The sequence below is a fragment of the Salmo salar genome, chromosome ssa11 (assembly GCF_905237065.1).
Source record: "Salmo salar chromosome ssa11, Ssal_v3.1, whole genome shotgun sequence".
In the NCBI taxonomy this organism is placed as follows: Eukaryota; Metazoa; Chordata; class Actinopteri; order Salmoniformes; family Salmonidae; genus Salmo; species Salmo salar.
In genome coordinates, this window is record NC_059452.1 from 14,890,829 (window position 1) to 14,912,190 (window position 21,362).

A 21,362-nucleotide genomic window follows, 5' to 3' on the forward strand; every position below is an offset into this window, starting at 1 on the left:
TGTGTAAAGAATCTAGCACGTCATCAAAATGCGCTATGTTGTTATTCCAGGACGAGCCTTTTAACAGCTATAAGAAATAGGCTGAATTAAATACATCTCGAAATAGCTAAATTAATCTAATGAATTCATCTAGCTAAATAGAGTTTCGAAAAACTCTGGTATCTGCTCACATAGCTTTAACTGGCTCGCTGGCAAGCTTGAACCGAAAACTGTTACAGCTACATTCTGCAATTGTTAGCTAGCAAGCTACAATAAATTAGAGCTCTACATAGCTAGCTAACCCGACCATGTGCCAGGTTGATGAGGAATACAATGGACAGCTAGAACACAGAGTGACCCTACGGTAAACTATTTGCCCATTTAACAGCTAGATTACCCAGTTGCTTTAGCTGCAGTCAAGCTAATGTCCACGTGTAAATTCAGCTCGCTAGCTAACGTTAGCTTAGCTACTTAAAGTGTTGTCTGCTGTAGCAACTGCTTCCATCCGCTCACAATTCATGTTTTTATCGCAGTGTCTCCAAGAAGTGTGTCAAATGCAAAGAAAATACAACTGTATTGATCATCCGAGCTGGAAATGCATTTTGCAGGTAACGTTAATTGAACTTATTTTTGCAAGTATCACAAACTAAATGTATTTGTCTCAAGAACTGACCCCACAGAATTTACTGCAAAAATTAGTGGTAATTTATACTTAGTTGTGCATTTTTTGCTCTCATTGTCAGCACATATGCTCTTTGTAGCTAATAATGAAAAGTAATGCATTTATTTGGGTATGTCTTCTGGCCAGGGGCTGCTTCAAAGAGTACTTCATACACAAGTTCCGGGCCATGCTGGGAAAGAACCGGGTCATATTCCCAGGAGAGAAGGTATTGAATATCCATCTCTAACATGTTTGTAACGTCTTACATAAATCAAACAACTGAGTTGGCATTGTTTCTCTATTGTAGGTTCTTCTTGCAGTGTCTGGAGGGCCAGCCTCTAGCTCCATGCTGTCACAGGTTCAAGAGGTAGTGGGTCAATGTCTTCCTAGATCTGTAGTCACACTGTACGTTGCAATTACTGAAATATCACAGGGCTGACATTTTAGATGTAACTCATTAACAGTGTCTTCAAATTATTAAGGGTTTCAAACTGTTTTTGTTTTTTGAATGAAAATTAACCTTTTTCTTCTCTCAGGGTTTGAGTCGAGACGCACCCAAGAAGTTGAGATTTGTCCCTGGAATTATCTACATAGATGGTAATGCACAGATGATCATCTCTTTGGCACAATGTTTTTTTTTCTTCTGTCACTTAACAGGTGGTTCTGGCCCATTAGACTTGCTCATGTGTGATGATTGTCTATTACTGTGTCTTGACAGAGGGCGGTGCCAGTGGTCAAAGCATGGAAGAGCGGAAGAGGGCATTGGCTCAACTGGAGTCAGTTTTCAGAGCCAGTAATTACCATTACCACATAGTCCACCTGAAGCAGGTGAGCTGCCAAGAGATGGGTCAGATTTTTTTTTGTTGTACTTCTGTCTGGGATGTGAGACTGAGCTTTGATCATTGGAATTAAATATGTACAGTGCCTGCGGAAAGTATTCAGACCCCTTGATGTTTTCCACATTTTGTTACATTAGAGCCTTATTCTAAAATGTATTTAAAAAAGTCCTCAGCAATCTACAATCTATCCCATAATGACATAATCCCATAATGACAAAGCAAAAACAGTTTTTTTGCAAATGTATATAAAAAAACGGATACTTTATTTACATAATCGAGGCCGTCATTGTAAAAAAGAATTTAACTGACTTGCCTAGTTAAATAAAGGTAAAATAAAAAAAGATCAATGGAGCAAAGTACAGAGAGATCCTTGATGAAAACCTGCTCAGGACCTCAGACTAGGGCGAAGGTTCACCTTCCAGCAGGACAATGACCATAAGCACACAGCCAAGACAACACAGGAGTGGTTTCGGGACAAGTCTCTGAATGTCCTTGAGTGGCCGAGCCAGAGCCCAGACTTGAACCCGATCGAACATCTCTGGAGAGACCTGAAAATAGCTGTGCAGCGACGCTCCTCATCCAACCTGACAGAGCTTGAGAGGATCTGCAGAGAAGAATGGGAGAAACTCCCCAAATACAGGTGTGCCAAGCTTGTAGCATTATACCCAAGAAGACTCTGCTGTAATCACTGCCAAAGGTGCTTAAACAAAGTACTGAGTAAAGGGTCTGAATACTTATGTAAATGTAATATTTCCGTTTTTGTAATATATATATATATATATATATATTTGCAAAAATTTCAAAGCCTGTTTTCGTTTTGTCATTATGGGGTATTGTGTGTAGATTGATGAGAAGGAAAAAACGATTTAAGCAATTTTAGATTAAGGCTGTAACATAAAAAGTCAAGGGGCTGAATACTTTCCAAAGGCACTGTATTATAGCTTGTCATTATTTAGAACAGGTATTCCCCAAGGGTTTTTTTTTGTTGTAAAAAAAAAAAATTCTTCACATTTCAAACAGTCCATGTATATTTTCCAATGGGGCTATACATTTGGGTGTTTTTTTTCCCCCTTGCCTGAGTAGCCTCGTTTCCCTGCCCAAAATAAAATTAAACCATCTAGTGTTCAGCGAAATAACAACAGTCAAATACAGGTAGCCTAGTCAAATAATTAACATCCAATCACATTAACCGTTACTCTCTCGCGGGAATTCCATTAATGGTCCGTATGTAGCCAAACGTAGCTGCTGCTCATGGTGGTATCTGAACTGATGGCGCAAAAGCCATGACAGGGAGACATAGTGGAGTGGTAACGCGCGTGCAAGCAGTTGCTCCCGACGCCACTTGGGTACATTGCAGCATCTGCCGAGAGGCTTTTGCTCTCAAGGGAATGCCTGACAGCTTGAATGACGTTTTGAACACTACAGTGAAAATGGTTAACTTTGTTAAATCAAGGCCCCTGAACTCTCATGTATTTTCTGCACTACGCAATGATATGGGCAGTGACCATGTAACGCTTATACAACATACAGAAGTGCTCTGGTTATCAAGGGGCAAAGTATTGAAAAGTTGTTTTTTAATTGAGAGACGAGCTTAAAGTTTTCTTTACTGACCATCATTTTCACTTGTCTGACCGCTTGCACGATGATGAGTTTCTCACACGTCTGGCCTATCTGGGTGATGTTTTTTCTCACTTGAATAATCTGAATCTAGGATTACAGGGACTCTCCGCAACTATATTCAATGTGCGGGACAAAATTGAGGCTATGATTAAGAAGTTGGAGCTCTTCTCTGTCTGCATTAACAAAGACAACACACAGGTCTTTCCATCATTGTATGATTTCTTTGTGTGCAAATGAACTCAAGCTTACTGACAATGTGAAATGTGATATAGCGAAGCACCTGAGTGAGTTGGGCGCGCAATTACGCAGGTACTTTCCCAAAACGGATGACACAAACAACTGGATTCGTTATCCCTTTCATGCCCTGCCTCCAGTCCACTTACCGATATCTGAACAAGAGAGCCTCATTGAAATTGCATCAAGCGGTTCTGTGAAAATTGAATTTAATCAGAAGCCACTGCCAGATTTCTGGATTGGGCTGCGCTCAGAGTATCCTGCCTTGGCAAATCGCGCTGTTAATTAAGACTCTAATGCTCTTTGCAACCACGTACCTATGTGAGAGTGGATTCTCGGCCCTCACTAGCATGACAACTGAATACAGGCACAGACTGTGTGTGAAAAATGATTTAAGACTGAGACTCTCTCCAATACAACCCAACATTGCAGAGTTATGTTCATCCTTTCAAGCACACCATTCTCATTAACCTGTGGTGAGTTATTCACCATTTTCGATGAACAAATAAAGTTTAACATGTAAGATGGCTAAATAAAGAGTGAAATTATTGATTATTATTATTTGTGCCCTGGTCCTATAAGAGCTCTTTGTCACTTCCCACGAACCGGGTTGTGACAAACTCATGCTCATTCTTATGTTTAATAAATGTATCGTATAGTGTGTGTGTGTGTGTGTGTGTGTGTGTGTGGCAGGCTTACAATGATGGCAAAAAACAACATTTGAGAGTGCGCTGACCCTGGTGCTAGAGGGGGTATGCAGCTGGAGGTTGAATGTTTTGAAGGGGTATAAAAAGTTTGGGAACCACTGATTTTAGAACATATGGTTGCATCATCTACTCTTAGTTGCATCATCATGTCTATTGACTTTCGCTTCCCATGGTGTTTCAGGTACTCAGTCTCCCCAGCTCAGTGCTAGAGGCAGGATCCTCGGCAACGGAAAAACCTCAGACTGGGTCGAGTTATAAAGCTGCTGTGGACCACTTCATCCAGACCAGGAAGAACCAGAACCAGCACCCAGACCTCTCTGTGGAGAATGTCCAGAGTCACCTGTCCAGTCTGAGCATGCAGGAGGTCCAGAGTGGAGGAACCAGCCCCATCACCCCTGAACACACTCAAGCCCTTCAGAGACTGTTTGCCTCTGTGAGGACGCTGACAGCCAAAGAGGATTTGCTACATACACTGAGGTGAGAGACTAGACAGTATCTCCGAGACATGCCATTTACGTATCCGAGCATATGGGGGATGAACATGTCTGAAATGCTTCTGAAGGTCTAGTTTGTGTAAAGGCCATTTATGACTGAGGTGTAACGCGTGCCTTTGTCTAGGCAGCACCTGATTCTCCACACAGCGAGGACGCAGGGCTACACCAAGGTGATGATGGGGGACAGCTGCTCCCGCCTGGCCATCAAACTGCTCAGCAACATCTCTCTGGGGCGAGGGGCATCGCTGGCAACGGACACGGTGAGGGGAAAAAGACCTCCCCTCTTTCAGCTCAGTAGAATAGTGAACATTATGTTTATGCCCCTCCATTGCAATATTTAAAGTACCGTTCGAAATGCATCAACGTTGCATTACCCTACGTAGGCATACATTGTGTATTGAGCTCTGGCAGCAGCATCAGCCGTGTCATTTTGTAATGTTGCTATGTTCACAGGCCTTCTCAGATCCTCGCTACGGAGACGTGGTCATTGTCAGACCCATGAGGGACTACTCCTCTAAAGAAATAGCCTATTACAACAGAATGTTTTGACATCCCTTCAGTCTTCATCCCTGGCCTAGACTGTAAGGTGAGAGTCGACTGTGTTCTGATTACTATCATTGTCATCCAGTGTGGCACTGTGTGCCGAGCCAGTATTCTTGTCAGAGTATTTTAAGAGTTTTCTTCACTGCCTCTTCCAGGCACAAGACAAGGCCAGCATCCAGCGCTTGACAGAGAGCTTTGTCACCAAACTCCGGGCTGACTTCCCCTCTACTGTCAGCACAATCTACAGGTGAGGATGGGTAGCACAAGAAGGTACACTAGGAAGTAGTTGTAAGAAGGACTTCTATATTGTGCAGTATTTGTAAAGAAAATAGTTGTTGTGTAGGGTTTAAGTTGATTTTTGGGGGTCTTCTAAAGAACCTCACCATTGATTGTTGTTATTAATTTGCTTACGTGCCATTGTACTTAAGCTCACTGTATAGCTGAATATTGAGGCCTCTGTCTGTGTCTAGCTCTCTGCCAGAACCCGCAGCCCCGGCGTCGGTGAGAAAAGGGACTGAGGGTGATGGCGAGAGACAGCGTCTGTTTTCCTCTGAAACAAGGGCAGATTTGCATACTGCTGAGACAGGTTCTCAGAAACCTTGTGTTAAGAATAACTTGTTCTTTTAGCTGCACGTGCACGTTTTGACATTGGAGATCCCACCATAAGGTGTGATCTTGGGTATATAAGATCCTGTCTTTTGTTCAGGGCAGAACTCAGGAGAAACATCAGTTGTATGTCTGATGTTTGATCTTTGACTTCTGTCTACAGCTGTATTTTGATTAAAATTGTTAGGATTTATAAGTGCACATTTTGAGTGTTCCTTATTTGTTAAGGAAATAACGGAGCCCAGAAAAGTGGAACCAACAGTTGAAAGGGGATTTTGTTAAAAGAAGGATACTATATCCATCTTAAGTGAGCCTGTTATGTATCTAGACTCGTGTGAAGATAGCTGTTGATAATGTTTGAGGATTTTGGTATTGAACACCTGTGATGGTTGTCCTCCAGGACCAGTGACAAGCTCCACACAGCATGTCCCCCTCAGAACACCAACACACAACTCTCTGCTAAGTGCCTACTGTGTGTCTGTGCCTTGGACACTAAACTAGGTGAGTCACACTGCCAATGTACTAAGACGGCATCACATCACGGAAATGTACTGTACTCACTAAATATAAATACATGTCATTTTGTACTGAAATGAGTTGTATTTTTCATTTATATTGTAATACCCTAATCACGTAAATATCTCTACCCATCCCTCTCTCTCTCTCTCTGCCTCCCACTGTACTGTAGAGGAGTTCTCTGCCTACCAGGCCACACTGATCTCAGAGCAGCTGTCTCAGAGGCGAGGCCCACGTCCTGGGTTCACCCCTGGTACAGCAGCAGCTCCAGGGTCGCCTCCAGCCTCCTCGGCAGGCCAGGGCCAGTCCTCTGGAGGGGGCCAGAGTCAGGGCTGTGAGACTGGAGAGGGGGGCTGCTGCCCCTCTGCTAAGTCAGTAGGCATTTATGTCTCCTGTCCCCAGTGTATACGTCTCCAATGTTTGCATTACTGTACAGCTGGATTATGTCCACTGAGTGTACAAAACAATAACACCTTCCTAATATTGCGTTGTACCCCTCCCCCTTTTGCCCTCAGAACAGCCTCACTTCGTCAGGGCATGGACTCTATAAGGTGTCGAAAGCGTTCCACAGGGATGCTGGCCCATGTTGACTCCAATGCTTCCCACAGTTGTAAAGTTGCCTAGATGTCCTTTGGGTGGTGGACCATTCTTGATACACACGGGGAAACTGTTGAGTTTGAACCCAGCAGCGGTGCAATTCTTGACACAAACCAGTGCGCCTGGCACCTACTATCATACCCCGTTCAAAGGCACTGAAATCTAGTCTTGCCCATTCACCCTCTGAATGGCACACATTCTAAATGATCTCAAGGCTTAAAAATCCTTTAACCTGTCTCCTCCCCTTCATCACTGATTGAAGTGGATATGATAAGTGACATCATTAAGGGGTCATGGCTTTCACCTGGTCAGTCAGTCATGGAAAGAGCAGTTGTTCATCTTTTGTACACACCGTGTATATTCTCGTGTTTACATTTTAGGGTGAAGTGCCAAGCAACTTGAGGTTGCTTGTACAATAAGAGTCTGTGTTTAATTTGGGATGTTGATCCTATTGAATGAATAGAATACTGTTGTGTGTTCTTTCAGGGAGCCAGAGACAGTGGATCTTAAAAGCCTGCTGTGTTACAGTTGTGGACTGACCATCAAAGACATAGGACATCTATCACTTCACATTACTCCTAAACATGACCAATATAATATTTACAAAGACTACAGCAGGACAATGTGAACCATGGCCTTTCTCTGTTCTACAGACTGCACGAGATGCCCTTCCCCAGTACGTACTGTCAGAGGCTGAGAGGAGAAGGTGAGATTAAAACTACATTCTTTACTCAAAAACAAGAAAAACGTGTGAAATAGCTATTTTTAATTTGCCCATAATGTCTGCATAGAATATTAAGTTATTACCAGTAGAGTTGCACTTAGCATATCCTTCTATTCACCTTGTTACTTCTCTTTATTGACTTGTCTAGGTCTCAGATGAGGGAGATCAGTGAGTTCCTGCTAGAGGATGAAGCCATCCCGAGGGTCAATGGGTCCTTGTGACATAACGAATACCCAGTGTGACTAGACAACTTCCAACGGCACAGACACTGCAGTGACATTGTTCCCTTGGCAACTATACAGCCAAGGCTGTTTGTCTTAATATGAACTGTAATACCAGTTGCTTTTATTATTTATTTTCAGTCAGTTTATTAATTATTTGGCTATAAGACAACTACCGTAATTTCCGGACTATTAAGCGCACCTGAATATAAGCCGCACCCACTGAATTAATTTAAAAAAAATATTTTGAACATAAATAAGCCGCACATGTCTATAAGCCGCAGGTGCCTACCGGTACACTGAAACAAATGAACTTTACACAGGCTTTAACGAAACACGGCTTGTAACAAAAATAAATAGGCTTTAACGAAACACGGCTTGTAACAAAAATAAATAGGCTTTAACGAAACACGGCTTGTAACAAAAAATAAAAAATTAGCAGTAAGCTTTAGTTGTCTTTTTGCACTGAGTCAATTCCTCACGCTGCTGTTTCCAACGTCTTATCATCGACTCATTAAGACCAAGCTCCCGTGCAGCAGCTCTATTTCCTTTTCCAACAGCCAGATCAATCGCCTTCAACTTGAAAGCTGCATCATATGCATTTCTCTGTGTCTTTGCCATGAGGGTAACAAAATGACTACCGTAATCAGAATGATGGGAAGTTTGAGAGCGCTCGATTTCATCTAAACAAAAAAGTTGTTTGACCGTAACCCGTTCGGCAATTTCATTGGTCTAATGAAAGCTTCATGCCGCCAAAAAACTGAGCACGTCACAGAATGTGTTTTTTTGGAGAAAAAAACAATTGAAAGCGGAAAAAATCCATATAAGCCACGAGGTTCAAAGCCTGGGGAAAAAAGTTGCGGCTTATAGTCCGGAATTTACGGTATAGACAGTTTAAATCAATCGTAACTGCACCCAAAATGATTTGTACATGGCACTGCTTGGTGGTGAATCAAACTAATGAATTGAATATATGATGCTGAAACAGTTTGTTTTTCCATGTCAGGAATGAGAAGGATCATTTATTTGTACAGATGAACAATATTTTCATTGGTTTAGGAGCTGAATCACATTATATTGGAAATAGAAATTATTATTCTTCCACAACAGAGATCCCATAGCAACAACCTACATGGTTCTGCATTAGAACTCCCATCAGCATCACGCAGGTTCTCTGAAAATGAGAGCAAACATATGGCAATAAAGTATAACACATGTTTATTAAAGTTAGGGAAAGGTTTTGGTTTGATGTTTTTGCATATAGATTTATGCATATTGGCAACTACTCAAGCAATGGTTGAACCATATTGTAACAATTCAGAAAGAAAGATTTAAGGCACAATGGTAGATGTGTTTCCTGTATAGTGTCACAATTTATCAAACTACTCTAGCCCGACATTTTCTAGAGATGGGGCTAATGTTGCCTTATGCGTTAGTCCAGCATGGAGACATTTTGTATGTTTCAGTCTTTACTCTACAGTGTTGCTATACTCTCATTTAATCACAATATATTTTACTTGTAAAAAAAAATGAAAGAGATTCAAGTCTTGCCATCAATAAGCCTGTAACTTGTTGCAATGTACAAAGTTAGCTTTCCTCCCAACTGAAGTGTTTCAATTTGTAAACAGTTTGAGTAAGATTCAGAGATTTGGCTGAATATGATCTAATAATGTTTTGATTAGAAACAAACACTCTACTTTAGGTCCTTTTTCCTCTTAAATTGTCCCCTTTGGCGCTGCGTTAGTCCACACTGTGCTGGTCAGCGTTGTGAGGATCCAGCCTGTGACCTGTCAGGGGGGCCTGTCTCTTCATTAAGGGGTAGTGTCTGTAGGTTGAGCCGGCCATCACACCTCATTCAGAAGCCGACCTTTCGGTTGGAACCCAGGCAATAAGACAAGAGGAGCCTGGCTTTAGTCTAGGCAAAGTGCAAAGCATCTAACCTGCCCTTCTGATTGGAGAGGCCTAGCCAAAGCTTCCATAAGCAGGGGACAGGCACTGGAGCAGACCCTTGGCTGTCACACAGCCTCTGGCTCACTGTCTTGTCAGTAGAGCCCACCAACAGAGGCAAATGGCACTCAGTGTACAGGAACAGACAACATGCCTTTCCCCCTGGCTAAGAGGGGTTAGTGCACAGTGAAACTAGAACCACTGGAGCTAGCATTGGGTCTTTTAGAGGAAGACCAGGTAGAGGCACCCCCGTGTGTGAGTGAGACAGCCCCAACCAGGGGTGCTCTGGATGGAATGGGACAGGACAGCTGGGGGGGAGGGGGGCTAGCGATTGTCACTTGATAGCTTGTCTCTTGTCCACTTAATCATAGTCTCTGGTGAGCGGTAGAGGAAGATGAGTTTGGAGTAGAGCTCCTCTTCCAGCTCTAGCTCTCCTGTCTCCCTGACCAGGAAGATGTCTGTGCACAGCTTGAGGATACGGTTAACACAGGGCAGCTCCTCAAACATAATGGAGTGCGAGATCTCACTGAAGAAGCCCCTCACAAACTTCCCGATCACCAGCACCACAGACACGTACAGACCCATGATCCTGCAACGGAGAACAAGTGTAGAATGAGCATAATTGAACATAGCGCTCTCTTCTATTCAAAATACAGTTCGAATGTAAATCTAGTCTATTAGAGTAGCTGGACTTGGCTACCATTGAGAAAACCAGGTAGGTACAGATCCTTACCCATATCCTGCCAGGAAACCTAGGCTGGGGGGGCTGACTTTGTCGTTGAAGATGACCATGGGCAGGACGCCGCAGGCCCCTGTGGACGGAGGACAGTCGGCGATGCTGATGTCCCACCACTCCTGGGCCCCACGGGTGCTGTTCAGAGAGCGGTCCCTCATCAGAGACAGTGTTACATCCTGGTAGCCCTCCTCATCACCTGCAACATAACACGGTGTCAGGGAGACAGTAACACAGACTGACTGTCCATGTTTTAACTTTTGAGCTTCCTTATAGACGCGTTGGTTGTTTAGCAACAAAACTGATGCGTGAGCAACTACGGGGCAAAACAGACCTGGTTGGCTTAGATTGTTGACAACATATCAACTATATATCGCCTCCAATGTTTATTGAGAATATAAAGAAAGCTGAACAATGAGCACTTGTCTGTCAAATAAGTCGTTACAGCTAGCAAATCTTTGCCATATTAGTTGACGTGACATCAGTCAAAACATGACATGGTATCAAGAACAATATCAAACAAGCTGAAACGAGCCACTAACGATTCCCCACATGGCAGCTTCTTGTCATTGTTGCTAGCTATCTGACCATCCAGAATCACAACACTGCCTTCTGCCCCTTTGAAGCGTAGGTATCGTTTTGGTGACCTTGTCAGCTAACCCGTCTATATTTCAAGTACTGTATGGCAAGAAGGATGTTTATACATAAAAGCCGCTCTGACCTTTATACAGCTGGTGGACTGGTTTGGCCTCGGCTCCGTTCGGTGCTCGGATGTAGTTGGGGAACATGTGAGGCACACGTCTGATAAAAAAAAAAACAGTACAGATAATGTCAAACGGAATTCAGGACAGGATTTCAAACGACAGAAATGGAAATACTACATTTGACTTTGAGCGGAGAGCAGAACATACACTGGGTCTGTGCGGTTCCCCACTAGCAGGGAAGCCAGGTCTGCTCTGACCGGGTTGCCTGGATCCAGATCGATGGAGTACTTGTCAGATGTGTGCTCCACAGTGCCTCCCTTGCCAAGGTCCCTGAAGAAAGAGACAGACAAAAATATATGAAATATAGAAAACCACAGGGCAACTACTTAAAACCACACACAAACAGGTGCATACAGGTGCACACACACACACCACACCCAGCTGACCTCTGGAAGGTCCAGGCCAGGCGTAGGGTCATGTCCACAGGGCTGCCCAGCAGCTCCTTGACCACCTCCTGTCGACTGGGTGGGCTGATCCTCCACACTGACCCTGAGCTGCCCTCGATCTTAGCTGTCACTATGTCCTCATAGCTGTAGAGGGTGATGAACTGCATAGCCCTCTGCAGGGGACACACACACAGACAGAAGTTACAACTACCTACCGCGGAGGCAAATGGAGAGCAGCAGAGCTCAAATTCATGTTTGTTGTAGTCATCATTCAACAGGGATCACTTACTCACAGTCACACAGTTGTACACAATTTGTTTAATTATATTCTAAAACAGGGCACCCGAGGGAAGGAAATGAGTTGAGCTCTTTACAGTAGAGTTGGAGGTATTACGTACAGCATTGTCATAGAAGTTGGTGGTGAGTTTGTTGTAGTCCTCCTCAGTGAAGGACTGAATGGACTGCTGCTGGACACTCATGGTGAACAAGGGCTATGGAGAGGGACAATGGTTAACGTTTCAGTACAACATCTCTAACATGAGCACATATCAAATGTATCGTCCATAGATTCTCCATTGCTTGCTTTTTAGTGCTGGACTAGACTTGCCGTTGAAGATGACCATGGGCAGCATGGGTCCGCTGCCCATAGAGTCTAAACTGTGCTCACTATAATTCCCCCCAGTAATTACCTCATATCCTCCTAGCTTGACGGTCACTGTGACATCCACAGGGTGATTGACCACGCCCACAACCGATCTGACCAATGAGATGAAGAGCAGCGGGAACCAGATGATGCAGATGAGGAAGAAGATGATGAGTCCTCCCATCCCATACTTCACTATCTTCTTCTTCTTCTGGCCTTTGGGCTGAGGGTATTTCTGAGGATGAAGAGGAACCAGCTGTAAGAACTGCTGGCCTAATCACATAGTACAACAGACAGCAAGGGATTTTATCAACTACATTTGTAACCTAGAGGTCTTTGTACCTTCTCTGTCTCACGGCTGCACTTGATGATGAAGATGTTGGCGTAGATGTCTTCCACACACATCCAGTTGGAGAGGGACAGAGTGGTGTCAGTCCACACCCAGTCCATCACTGCCCGGAGCTCCACCAGGAAAGGCACCAAGCGGAACCTGAGAGACAGACAATATCACCCTGTACCAGTACCCAACCTCATCCCATCACCTCCCTGAACAGGGAGACTCCCTGACTCAAACATATTACATGGTGTGGCAGAGGAGGAGATTCTGAATGGACAGACTCACCCCTGGAAGAGGAAGAGGTTGAGGTGGTTGAACTTCTTAGTGAGGAAGTTGCCCAGGATCCGGGTGGGGTAGCCACAGCGGATCTGATAGGCCGACAGGGCAAAGTAGATACACTTGAAGAAGTACCAGAGCTGAGCCACCGAGTTTTGACTGAACATCCTGAGAGGACAGAGAGAGAGAGACATTCCAGTATGCACCTCAGAGAAATGATGCAATAGGCACACCGCTTAAGGACTGTCGAACGTCACGAAGACAGACAAACATATCGTCCTAAGCGTGATTAAATAGACAAGATGTAAGGAGATGCATCACTCTGCGGACACACCTTCCTCTTCCTCACCTCTCAGTGACAGCAGGCAGGATGAAGAACATCCAGAGGTGGATGCCGATCACCAGGATGATCTGGAAGATGAGCTTGCCCAGGACGGTCTTGCGGAGGTAGAGGGCTCGGTCGATGATCATGGTGCTGAACTGGATGAGCAGCATCACCAGGAAGGCCTCGGGAACCTGGTCCTCTGACAGCGTGGAGGCAATGTCTGCTGCGGCCGAGTGTTTCTGAGGCACAATGGGCGAACCGTTAAGTCCACAGAACACTGTTATAGTGTCCTGTGACCAAGCACAGAGCTTCTAAAGATGGTGTTTTGATCGGAATAACATGTAGGTGGTGACGTAACAATGAGTAATACAATATCGGAACTGTTTTGAGAGGTTTGAAAGGTTTGAGAGCCCTTTGCCGGCGCAGGTATAGGAATAGGTTGTGGGTCAAGAGTGGCCTCGTACACAAAGTGAATTTCATTGCAGTCATGTAAACAGTACTCACTCCAAAGGCCCAGAAACCGAAGACAATGATGATGAAATCCACCACGTCAGTGAGGAACATGAGGGCGTAGACATCAGTGGCAGCACGGTACGGCGCATGTAAAATGTCGCTGATGAATTCGTGACAAGGCTTGTAGACATTCCGCACACTACAAAGAAGATTGGGAAATCAAATCACCGTCTCATGCCCAAATACGGCAAGATTATAGAGGTCCGCTGATTCATACAGCACAGTAATCGTGTCACAACCAACTACACTTCTAAATGCAAATCAAACCCCACAGAATGATTTTCAAACCATAATAACATTATAGAATCCACTGGTTATGTCATTATGTGACGTCTGTATTGTCTGACGAGCTCTCCAGTGAGTGACTCCTGTGTACTTACGTGGTGATGGTGAGGTGCTTGATCTTCTCTCCCACTGCTATCAGCTTCTTACTGGCTGCCTCTCTACGCTTACCCTTCTGTTTCTTCTTCTGCTCCTTCTTCTCAGCCTTGATATCTAAGGCTTCTGGAATCCGAACAGAATACAAATCATTTCACTGTAACTCTGAGGACGGCAGTCATAAGGACACACAAGCCCTTAATTCATGAATGTCTTCATTCTCCCCTCTATTGCTAGTTTCTTCAACTCACCTTTGCTCAGTTGTTTTTTCTTGCGGAAGCGCATGATGCTGCCCTTCTTCATGGGTCCCTCCACAGGCAGGCTGGGGGGCGGCTCTGGGGTAGGGGCTATGCTGGTGCTGCCCTTCTTCATGGGTCCCTCCACAGGCAGGCTGGGGGGCGGCTCTGGGGTAGGGGCTACGCTGGTGCTGGGCTCTGGTTCAGCCTTCTGGTTCTTGTCCGGTTTGAGTTCCTCCAGGTCCATGAGGCTGGGTCCTGGGCTGGGATGGACAAGGACCTCCACCCCTTCTCCTTCCTCCTTCTTGTTGGCCTCCTTTGATGGCCGTGAGGGCTTCTCCTCCAGAGCACATTCCTGGTCCCACAGGCCATACCGCTGATGAGAGACAGTGAAGAAACAAAAACGTTATGAGTATTGAATCCAAATCTTGTGGTATAAACGTATGATTATAAATGTCAAGGCCAACAGAGTCACGGCTGAGAGTTGAATGGTGGGCTGGTATACCTGTAGCAGTGAGCGATGGAAGAAGAGAGCCAGCAGCTGCAGCAGATCATAACGGATGTAGTTATCGGTCTTCTCCAGGCCCAGGATACGAGGTGGGAAGAAAGGCTTGTCCTCGTTCAGCGTAAGCTCATATACACTGTTCCACGGGAAGAAACCAAACTGGAACAGGTACTTTACCACCACCATGACCTGAGTGGAACCGGAACAAACCAGAACAATGCAGAGGGAAACATAGTTTAACATAAAGAAACGTATCTAATACATAACCATCTGTTAAATATTATTTGTATTTATTTTTATAAAAGCTAACAGCCTGGAACGGGAATAAAGTGGAATAAAGCCCTAAATTAGGGCTGGAAATCTGGAATGCAATTTGGTTTCTACCGTTGGTTTACACCAGATGTTCAATAAAAAACTATCTTATACATTACATACTTCACATCTTACGCAATGTTTACACCACTTTAGCCAACGAAGACAAGAGGAGGGAGAAGATAGCCAATGCACAGGTGCAGACGCTTACCATGTCTCATCGGGCTTGCATAGGTGTGGACTACCATACTACATCGGCGCAACAATAACAATCCATAAACCAGCTCTGTCTTGGTACCAGCATTTTCAAACCAACAACGACCCACCTCAGTGTAGACAATAGCGGTCATCCAGAACTTCTTGGTTGGGCGTGGCACGGCCAGCATGGCCCAGAGGAAGATGAGGATGGGCAGCACCACTGAGATGACGGAGGCCGTCACCATGTTGTTGAGCACGACGATGAAGTAGCACACCAGCTCTGAGTTGGCAGCCAGGAGGTTGTACAGGGCAAACTGCAGCTTCAGCAGGCGGTTCTGAGAAGAGTAAAACTCTCTAGACTGGACCAGCTCCTCCACAAAGAACTGCCTGAGTTAGAGGTATAGAGACATTGGGGTCAGTACAGTTCATACACGCAGGACATACACAAGCTGATACGTGGGGACAGTTGGCAGTCTGAGTCGATCAGGCTTGAAGCTGGAGTCTGTAGCATGTCAACTGTAGAGATCTTATGGGAACATTGTAAGGTGTATGTCAGTACCGGTCAGTGAGCATCTCGCTGGCGGTCCTGGAGAGGCGGTAACGGCTTTTGTGCTGTGGTTCTGTCTCCACCCCCAGCAGCTCCAAAGTGGGCTCTGAACAACACAGGGTGGTGCCGCTGTGACGCTCACGCTCGCTCAGCTCCTCCAGCTCCAACCCACTACAACATAACACACAGGTAAGCAAAACACTTAACACTGACTGAATTATATACTGAACAAATATATAAATGCAACATGCAACAATTTCAAAGATTTTACGGAGTTACAGTTCATATGAGGAAATCAGTCAATTGAAAGAAATGTATTAGGCCCTAATCTGTGGCATTGCGTTGTCATGACAAAACTGCAAATTTTATTGTCCCCAGCACAAGTTGCACCTGTGTAATGACCGTGCTGTTTAATCAGCTTCTTGATATGCCACAGCTGTCATGTGGATGGATTATCTTGTCAAAGGAGAAATGCTCACTAACAGGTATGTAACCTAATTTGTGCACAAACCTTGAGGGAAATAAGCTTTTGTGCTCATGGAAAATTTCTGGGAACTTTTATTTCAGCTCATGAAACATGGGACCAACACTTTACATGTTGCGTTTAAACTTTTGTTCAGTGTAGATCAGGTATTCCCAAACTGGGGTACGCGCAATGCCGTCGGGGGTACACCAAATAAAAATTTGATTCACATAAAAAAAAAAAAAAATTCATGTTTATTTTATTCACATTTTCAAACAGTCCATTTATATTTTCCAACAGGGCTATACATTTGCTAGTTTTTTTCCCCCTCACCTGAGTAGCCTCGTTTCACTGCCAAAAATAAAAATAAACTATCTAGTGTTCAGCGAAATAACAACACAATGTCAAATACAGGTAGCCAAGTCAAATAATTAACATCCAATCACATTAACCATTACTCTCTCGCAGGAATTCCACTAACGGTCCATATGTAGCCAAACGTAGCTGCTGCTCATTCCGTTTGCTCGAAAATTGATAAATGGGAAAAAAAAGTAAGGCCCACGTCCATAAAGACACATACCAGCTCTACTGGTAGTACTGCTACTACCAGCAGTAGTACTGCTACTACCAGCAGTAGTACTGCTACTACCAGCAGTACTACACCTGCAGTTGTCGACAACACAAATTGTTCTGTTTCCACGAGCACATCCAATGCTAGCATCAGTAATTCTACATTTGTTGTTAGCCCAGCTAGCATAGACACTGACAGTTGTGAATCTGATGCATTAATACCATTAATAAGAAGGGGCTAGAAGCGTCTTATATGGTGAGCTACCGAGTGGCTAGGACAGGCAAGCCCCATACTATTGTGGAGGACCTAATTCTTCCTGCTGCCGCGGATATGGCTGGGACAATGCTGGGGGAAAAGGCCAAAAAAACTACAGACAATGACTTCTTCAAACAACACTGTTTCATGACTCATCAGTGACATGGCTGGAGATGTTTTGAAACAATTACTGCTTCGCATACAAGCCAGTGAATTCTATGCGTTACAGCTGGATGAGTCAACAGACGTGGCGGGCCTGGCACAGCTCCTGGTATTTGTCCGTTACGTTTATGGGGGTCAATTAAGGAAGACATCTTCTGCAAACCACTGGAAACCAGGACAACAGGAGAGGATATTTTTAAAGTACTGGACAGCTTTGTGACATCAAATGGACTTTGGTGATCAAGATGTGTTGGTATCTGTACTGATGGCGCAAAAGCCATGACAGAGAGACATAGTGGAGTGGTAACGCGCGTGCAAGCAGTTGCTCCTGATGCTACTTGGGTACACTGCAGCATCCACCGAGAGGCTCTTGCCGCCAAGGGAATGCCTGACAGCTTGAAGACTGTCACGACTCCCACCAAAGTCGGTCCCTCTCCTTGTTCGGGCGGTGTTCGGCGGTCGACGTCACCGGTCTTCTAGCCATCGCCGCTCCACCTTTCATTCTGGTTCACATTCCGTCATCAGACTGAATGTATATTACCCTCTGTTTCCCCCTTGTCTGTGTGTGGAATTGTTTGTTGTTACGTGTATGTGCACGTTAGACTGGTTTGCGCCGGGTTATGTCAACCCGTATTTGTTTAGTGTTCTTAGTGCCGTGTGTTTGTTGGCCGTAATAAAGGGTTCCGTTTGGTACCCAAATTCTACTCTCCTGCGCCCGACTTCCCTGCAGCCAGCTACGCATACCTTACAAAGATGTTTTGGACACTACAGTGAAAATGGTTAACTTTGTTAAAGCAAGGCCCCTGAACTCTCGTGTATTTTCTGCAATATGCAATGATATGGGCAGTGACCATGTAACGCTTTTACAACATACAGAAGTGCACTGGTTATCAAGGGGAAAAGTATTGATACGATTTTTTTAATTGAGAGAGGAGCTTAAAGTTTTTACTTGTCTGACCACTTGCATGATGACTGGCCTATATGGGTGATGTTTTTTCTCGTCTGAATAATCTGAATCTAGGATTACAGGGACTCTCTGCAACTATATTCAATGTGCGGGACAAAATTGAGGCTATGATTAAGAAGTTGGAGCTCTTCTCTGTCTGCATTAACAAGGACAACACACAGGTCTTTCCATCATTGTATGATTTTTTTGTGTGCAAATGAACTCAAGCTTACTGACAATGTGAAATGTGATATAGCGAAGCACCTGAGGGAGTTGGGTGCGCAATTATGCAGGTACTTTCCCGAAATGGATGACACAAACAACTGGATTTGTTATCCCTTTCATGCCCTGCCTCCAGTCCACTTACCGATATCTGAACAAGAGAGCCTCATTGAAATTGCATCAAGCGGTTCTGTGAAAATTGAATTTAATCAGAAGCCACTGCCAGATTTCTGGATTGGGCTGCGCTCAGAGTATCCTGCCTTGGCAAATCGCGCTGTTAATTAAGACTCTAATGCTCTTTGCAACCACGTACCTATGTGAGAGTGGATTCTCGGCCCTCACTAGCATGACAACTGAATACAGGCACATACTGCGTGTGAAAAATGATTTAAGACTGAGACTCTCTCCAATACAACCCAACATTGCAGAGTTATGTTCATCCTTTCAAGCACACCATTCTCATTAACCTGTGGTGAGTTATTCACAATTTTCGATGAACAAATAAGGTTTTATATGTAAGAGGGTTAAATAAAGAGCAAAATGATTGATTATTATTATATTATTATTTGTGCCCTGGTTCTATTAAAGCTCTATGTCACTTTCCACAAGCCGGGTTGTGACAAAAACTCACACTAATTCTTATGTTTAATAAATGTATCGTATAGTGTGTGTGTGGCAGGCTTACAATGATGACAAAAAACAACATTTGAGAGTGCGCTGACCCTGGTGCTAGAGGGGGTACGTAGCTGGAGGTTGAATGTTTGAAAGGGTCCGGGACTATAAAAAGTTTGGGATCTACTGGTGTAGGTGATTACAAACTAGTAAGAAAAGGACATATACATTCTGTTAAATTCTATTCTGTTTCTCCCTTGAAAGAGATATTCAATATTAATGTGCCCAATAGGTTAAATGGGCCATCACCTTCACCAACCTGGTGGTACTGGTTCTATTCCCATGGTCCGTGTCTCCCTCTATGTCTCCCAGACAGGTCTCCATAGTGGGGCTCTCGCTGCCCTGGGAAAGCTGATCCTCCATGGGCTCCCTCAGAGGCCCCTGTAAAACACTACAGGGTTAGGGTCCATCACTGGTCATACTGGGACAGTGCCTCACTAGAAGTAGATGACTTTGGTTGTGGGAGGTACCTTAGAACTGACCTGGCTGGCGTTGTGTATCAGGTGGTAGCGTTCGTTGCACAGCACGGTGGAGGTGTCCACATACTGCTTGGTGATGAGGTTGAGCCACTCTGTTAGGCCGTCCACCATGGCCAGGAACACGATCCACAGCAACATGAGGATGTCCAGGATCCTCTGCACGATGTCTGCCTTCCCTGGAGCACAGCATGAGATTACATTGCACTAGGTCATACAGACAATAAAATGTGTGAAACTTAATGAGTAAATGGCACTATATAAAACACTGGGAATATAGTGGCCAAAATATGAAAGAAACCCCCAAAATACCCGAGCCCTCTCCTTCAAGTTCGTCATTATCGTCTATCTCTTCGTGTGAGATACTTTCTTCAAATTCAAGACTGCCTTCATGACCTGTAACAGAAAAAACAACAAGTTAAACACTGTGTGTGTGTGTGTGTGTGTGTGTGTGTGTGTGTGTGTGATCTCTGACCTGATGCTGGAGAGCTGTCCTGTTCCCTCTGCCGTCTCTCCTCTCTTTCCAGCCTCCTCTGTTCTTTCTGTCTCTCCTGGCGTTCCCTCAGTGTTGCCTTGGCGCTGGTCACCCACGCCCGGTACGCCAGCTGTGAGGGCACAATACTGCATTGTGAAAAGCAAGCTTTGGAGTATGTTGAGTAATATTGTTGTTTTTGCACATTTCAGTGCAATTTAACACTGTGACAATGCTGTGGTGGCAGAGGCTGTGTTTAATGTCTGTAAGGTGAACTCACCTGAAAGGCAGTCTGTTTCTGAGGCTTTTTTTCTTCTGAAAATAGTTCTTCTTCCTCCTCACTGTCCGACTCAAACAGGTAGTAATCCCCAGAATGCAACACTGCAGAGGTAAACAGAAACCTTACAGATGATATCAATACATGGGAACAGGACAGACCATGGGTAGTAAATGCATTTTCCGGTAGTACACCTAGTCATAACTCATATACACTGAGACCACTTCAAACCCAGGAGTGTTCAGTGCCTGATTTTCTAACAAAACTGAAACTAAGGAAACTGACTAGCAGCATTGGACAAAACCGTTCTGTCTGAGGAAGGAAATAATGAAAACAGATGTGGGGAAAGACAGGCCAAATTGACCGGGAGATTACAATCCTCTACTGGTCTGCAGCTGCAATTCAAAGAGTATAGAGAAATATGCGTACTACCCCCATGTGTAAGATCTATTCCATTATGAAAACACTACAGGTCTGCTAAAGAACTGTGACAAACTCTGATTGGTTCTGTCCTAAGGCAAACTCTTCCGGATTTCTGACAGAGCATGTAAACAGTGCAGGCTGGCTCAGCCAACCATTACCCCATCACTGACAGAAGACATCAGATGCAGATGCCGCTCACCGCAGGAGAAATATACTCCTATTTTAATATCAAAGAGCCCAGACAAATCTAATTTCCGGACCTCCTGAGGCAGACAGATGGAAGGTATTTTATTTAAGCTAAGGGCATCTTGGGACACAGCCCAGCCTCGGGTAATGACGTGGTTCTAACTGGCTGGATGACCTTCCAGAAGAAGTCTCTCAGACACAGTTGCATTACAGGGGATAGAGAGTGCACAGTCACAGTCACATATACAATATTATATTCATGGATGCTCATAGACACACCCGGAACATGCACATACAGGCACACGACAAGCAGCTGCATGCACAAACACATCCACAAACACATCCACTTAAGAACTTGGTGTGAGATAAATGCGGGGTCAGATACTGTGGAGATGG

General features: G+C 44.5%; 1 protein-coding gene and 1 pseudogene across 4 annotated transcripts in view; one reads left to right on the forward strand and one right to left on the reverse strand.

Moving 5' to 3' along the window:
- The first annotated feature begins 19 nt into the window (after positions 1-19).
- On the forward strand, positions 20-8,971 carry LOC106562061 (cytoplasmic tRNA 2-thiolation protein 2-like; annotated as a pseudogene). The gene is made up of 15 exons (XR_006757501.1): positions 20-343; positions 513-587; positions 788-866; positions 948-1,007; positions 1,177-1,237; positions 1,359-1,468; positions 4,222-4,517; positions 4,659-4,794; positions 4,988-5,120; positions 5,233-5,324; positions 6,084-6,184; positions 6,372-6,570; positions 7,283-7,348; positions 7,449-7,502; positions 7,669-8,971. The product of XR_006757501.1 is annotated as a cytoplasmic tRNA 2-thiolation protein 2-like (transcript).
- Positions 8,730-21,362, reverse strand: part of LOC106562059 (piezo-type mechanosensitive ion channel component 1) — a 76,211-nt gene continuing 63,578 nt past the window's right edge. For 2 of the 3 annotated variants that reach the window (XM_045689069.1, XM_045689067.1), the window contains exons 30-50: positions 20,361-20,461; positions 20,084-20,213; positions 19,921-20,004; positions 19,603-19,787; positions 19,392-19,513; positions 15,854-16,012; positions 15,423-15,681; positions 14,785-14,973; positions 14,295-14,655; positions 14,046-14,169; positions 13,657-13,804; positions 13,177-13,391; positions 12,837-12,995; positions 12,557-12,704; positions 12,261-12,449; positions 11,970-12,062; positions 11,572-11,744; positions 11,333-11,455; positions 11,143-11,222; positions 10,422-10,620; positions 8,730-10,277 (exon numbers count right to left, since the gene is read on the reverse strand). In XM_045689069.1, coding sequence (XP_045545025.1) covers positions 10,013-10,277; positions 10,422-10,620; positions 11,143-11,222; positions 11,333-11,455; positions 11,572-11,744; positions 11,970-12,062; positions 12,261-12,449; positions 12,557-12,704; positions 12,837-12,995; positions 13,177-13,391; positions 13,657-13,804; positions 14,046-14,169; positions 14,295-14,655; positions 14,785-14,973; positions 15,423-15,681; positions 15,854-16,012; positions 19,392-19,513; positions 19,603-19,787; positions 19,921-20,004; positions 20,084-20,213; positions 20,361-20,461 — 3,506 coding nt within the window. In that variant the 3' untranslated portion in view covers positions 8,730-10,012. The remainder of the gene's footprint in view (positions 10,278-10,421; positions 10,621-11,142; positions 11,223-11,332; positions 11,456-11,571; positions 11,745-11,969; positions 12,063-12,260; positions 12,450-12,556; positions 12,705-12,836; positions 12,996-13,176; positions 13,392-13,656; positions 13,805-14,045; positions 14,170-14,294; positions 14,656-14,784; positions 14,974-15,422; positions 15,682-15,853; positions 16,013-19,391; positions 19,514-19,602; positions 19,788-19,920; positions 20,005-20,083; positions 20,214-20,360; positions 20,462-21,362) is intronic. The other variant, XM_045689068.1, reaches the window with a different exon arrangement.